Source organism: Benincasa hispida, chromosome 4 (assembly GCF_027475165.1).
Source record: "Benincasa hispida cultivar pf3 chromosome 4, pf3_genome.v1.1, whole genome shotgun sequence".
Classification (NCBI taxonomy): Eukaryota; Viridiplantae; Streptophyta; class Magnoliopsida; order Cucurbitales; family Cucurbitaceae; genus Benincasa; species Benincasa hispida.
In genome coordinates this window covers 36800962-36805240 of record NC_143481.1, presented here as the reverse complement: position 1 = coordinate 36805240, position 4279 = coordinate 36800962, and the positions used below count along the sequence as shown (strand labels likewise).

The 4279-nt window shown below is 32.6% G+C and overlaps 1 protein-coding gene across 2 annotated transcripts; it reads left to right on the top strand.

Annotated features, from left to right (window-relative positions):
* Positions 1–223: 223 nt before the first annotated feature.
* LOC120075092 (uncharacterized) lies at positions 224–2400 on the top strand. 2 transcript variants are annotated; one of them, XM_090313316.1, is made up of 2 exons: positions 224–683; positions 2260–2400. In XM_090313316.1, coding segments are annotated over exons 1-2 (276 nt in total). In that variant the 5' UTR covers positions 224–408; the 3' UTR covers positions 2261–2400. The 2 variants fall into 2 exon arrangements, with proteins under 2 accessions (XP_090169442.1, XP_038884184.1); XM_039028256.2 differs by lacking the exon at positions 2260–2400 and having other exon boundaries at positions 224–920.
* The last annotated feature ends 1879 nt before the right edge of the window (positions 2401–4279 follow it).

Here is a 4279-nt window from a genome sequence, read left to right as displayed (position 1 = left end):
AAAAAGAAAATTCAAAATCATTTATCAATATCACACGTTAATACCACATTCTTCTTTCGTTAGCTGAGTGTTTTTTAAAACCATACATATACATCACAGAATACTTTTCCCGGATATTTCCAATTATTATAATATTATTAAATTCATTTTTATTTTGTTAGTCAAAGAATCTCAACTCAAAGATGTTTTTTTCCCCTTCCCTTTTAGGTGGTTGGAAGGAACAAAATATATATACACACACACTAATAAAATAATAAAATACATTTGTCCAATTAAGGGGGCATAAATTCCAAAACTCAGTTTCTTCCAACTCCCAAATAAAACATTATAAAATTAGTTGAAATACAAAGCCAACCCATCTTCCTCTTCCCTTCTTCTTCTTCTTCCTCTTCCTCTTCTTCTTCTTCCATGGATGATGACAGAAGAAGCTATTATGGAAACTCATCTATGGAGATTCAGAAGTATTATGGGCCACCAAAGATCCAAGAATCTGTGAAGAAAGGGAAAAGCATTTCTGGGTCATCTTCAAAATCATGGAGATTTGTTGCAGACCCTGAATTTCAAAGGAAAAAAAGAGTTGCAAGTTACAAGATGTATTCTGTTGAAGGCAAGATGAAAGGATCCTTTAGAAAGAGCTTCAAATGGCTTAAGGATAAGTATACCCAAATGCTTTATGGCTGGTGGTGAGTTCTTCCCTCCCCCCCAATTAAAATCCAATTGAATATGTATTTGGGAAAATTTTCTATTCAATTAAATAGTCTATCTATCATTTGTTTTTTGTTGGGAGATTTGTGTTTCAGTTCTTGATTGTTGTTCTTCTTCATCTTTTGATCTGTTTGTTTTGGGAGTTTTCTTAATGTTGAAATGTAAACAAAGTCAATTAGTCAAACTTTGGAAATAAAAGCTATTATATTTTTCTTTTTCTTTTTCTTTTTCTTGTTCTTTTTTTTTTTTTTTAATTTCATTTTATTCATTGAATAGGTCAGTAGTTTGAAACCAAATCATATTCATAATTTGCAGCTTGTTATATGAAGATAATGATATTATTATTTTGTTCCCATTTTATTGAGCATTCCATTTGTGAAATGTTTCCATCTATGTCCATTATTTTTCTCAGCCACTCATTTTGTTAAATGAAGAGTTAACTGTTAATGTTATGAAAGAACAAAGAAACAAACAAAACAAAAAAAAAAAAAAGAAGAGCAAAGTCATAGCTTATTAAATATCAAAATTATAGCAAAAGATAAATGATTGATCAAAAAGAGGACACAAAAGTTGTAAAGTTTGATTGTAATTATAAATGAAATTAAGGCCTACTTTGTAATTATTCTGTTATTGGTTTTCTCTACTCTCACACATAATTGTCTTAGATTTTCTTTTCCTACTTTTTGCAAATACTTTTAAAAACCGATTCAAAATTTGAGAACTCAAAAAGAAAAAAGAAAAAAATAGTCCTTTTGTGAACGTTGGGTATAATAAATAGATGATTGATTTGAACCTCTAACTTTTTGACAGTTGACATATGTCTTAACTAGTTAAATTATCTTTATATTAGCTAAATTTATTTAAATCAATACTACAAAAAGAAACCAAAAAAAAAAGAAAAAAGCAAGCTATATTTTACCAGTAAATCCTCGTAGAATTATCATAACAACGAAACTCACTTTATTTATCTGTTGGGTTTATTTCACCTTTTTGGTGAAAGCACAAATTAAGGTCAAGGCCCATTAGGGCCGAATCAATTTCTTTTGAAACATATACAACGGCTAGCCGTTTTGGTGATGCACGCAAATCGAGAATGTTTAAAACGGCAGAAGAAAATTAGAGTTTTTTTACATTCGACCAACAAAGTTTTTCAGCCATTTGGGGATCGATCCGCAGTTCGATCGAGCTGAAATTTGATAGCGTGTTCTTGACATGAGAATCTTCAATCTGGACAATGGAGATTTCGTTGGGAACTATCTACAGTCAGATACTGTGGGTAATTGATTGTGACTTCAAGTGAGATGTTTCTAATTTTTATTCTTCTCAATTTGTTGTCGTTTGTTACCAAGATTGTTAATCTTGAGATATTTACTGTGTATGCCTCTAGTTGTGACTAGAGAGAACTTGTTGCAACCCATTATTAATTATAGTGGAGATTTTGAATTCAATCCATGGTTTTTAACTCCTCACATTGAGGAGGTTTTTCCACGTTAAAATTGTTTGTATCCTTACTTGATTATTATTGTTGTTGCTAATTGATTAGTATTCTATTAGATTCACACAAGAGTGGGATAATTGATCCAAAAGATGTGTTTATCCCAACAAAATGGATCAACCCGTGGTCCGATCGAGCTGAAATTTTGATAGCATGTTCTTGACACGAGGGTCTTCAATCTGGACAGTGGAGATTTTGTTTGGAGCTACCTATAGTTAGATACCGTGGGTAATTGATTGCCATTTTAAGTTAGACTTTTCTAATTCTATTCTTCTCGATTTGTCCGTTTGTTACCAAGATTATTAATCTTGAGATATTTATTGTGTATGCCTCTAGTGTGACTAGGGAGAACTCGTTATAACCCATGATTGATTATAGTAGAGATTTTGACTTCGGTCTGTGGTTTTTTATTCCTCACATTGAGGGAGTTTTTCCACATTCAAATTCCTTGTGTCCTTACTTGATTATTGTTGTTGTTGCTAGTTGATTAGTATTCTATTAGATTCACATAAGAGTGAGATAATTGATTCAAAATATGTAGTGTTTATCCCAACAAAGTGGTATCAGACCATCGATTAAGTTAATTGGGTTTGTCTTGTGTTGAATATAGATACTAGTTCAGCTAAGATGGTTACATTTAATGGGTTAAATTATCAAGTTTGGAAAAGAAAAATGGAAGATATTTTATATGTGAATGATTGCATCTTTCGGGTTTTTTTTTTCTAAAGAAAAGCCTGATGATAAAACTGATAAAGAATGAGAATTATGTCATAGGAAAGTGTGTGAGATTATGAGATTATGGGTAGAATAAAATTTTCTAAACCATATTGGTGAAGAAACTCATGCATGGATTATGTGGAACAAGCTTGGGTCGCTATGTGCCCCTAAAACTAGTAATAATAAAATGTTTCTGATCAAACAAATGATGGCATTGAAGTATGAAGATGGAACACTCATGTTAGATCACTTGAGTACATTCCAAGGTATCATTAATTAGTTATGAATATCAAGTTTGAGGATGAGATACATGGGTTATGGGTCCTTGATACATTGTCGAACTCGTGGGAGACATTGAGAACTTCCTTATCGAACTCAACTCCAAATGGTGCACTAAGTATGGACTTAGTAAAAAGTAGTATATTGAACGAGGAGATGAGAAGAAAGTCACAGGGCTCTTCTTCACAATCAGATGTTCTTGTTACTGAAAGAAGGGGAAGAGTAAAAGTAAAGGTTCGATGGATAAAGTCAGAAGCAAAAGTAAGTGTGGCTGGTTTGCAAATGTTAAGTGTCATTATTGTCATGTGAAAGGGCATATAAAGAAGCGTCAGAAATTTAAAAGGGACAATAAAAATGATAAAAGCAAGGAAAAGAAGAATGATGACGACAGTGATGCAGACAAAATTACTGTAGCCATTGAAGATTTTTATATCTTATTCGACAATGATGTTCTAAATATTGCTACACAGCAAAGCAGTTGGGTGATTGATAGTGGTGCCTCAGTTCATGCTATACATCAAAGAGGGATTTCTTTGCATTTTATACACCTGGTGATTTCGACAGTTTTAGGATGGGTAATGATGGATCAACAAAAGTAATTGGCATCAGAGATGTACACTTGGAGAACAAGAATGGTTCTAAGCTGATTTTGAAGAATGTGAAGCACATTCCTAATATTCGCATGAATTTGATTTCTACAGGTAAGCTTGATGATGAAGGTTTCTGCAATACCTTCTATGATGGTACATGGAAACTTACTAAAGACTCTATAGTGGTAGGTAAGGGAGAGAAATATTCCTCACTGTATTATATGAAGGCTAAGATCACTTATTGTGATATAAATACAATGAATGATGAAGCGAGTGTTGAGCTTTGGCATAAAAGACTCAGTCACATAAGTGAGAAGAGTTTGAAGATATTAGCCAAGAAAAATCATCTTCCTGATATAAAGAGGGCACCCCTAAAAAGATGTCTTCATTGTGTGATAGGAAAACAAGCTAGAGTTACTTTTAAGTCATCTCAATATTTAAGGAAACCAAATGCACTAGACTTGGTACATTCTGATGTGTGTGGTCCTATGAA

Coding starts and splice junctions, on each gene's coding strand:
- LOC120075092 (XM_039028256.2), top strand. CDS start 409: ATGGATGATGACAGAAGAAGCTATTATGGAAACTCATCTATGGAGATT.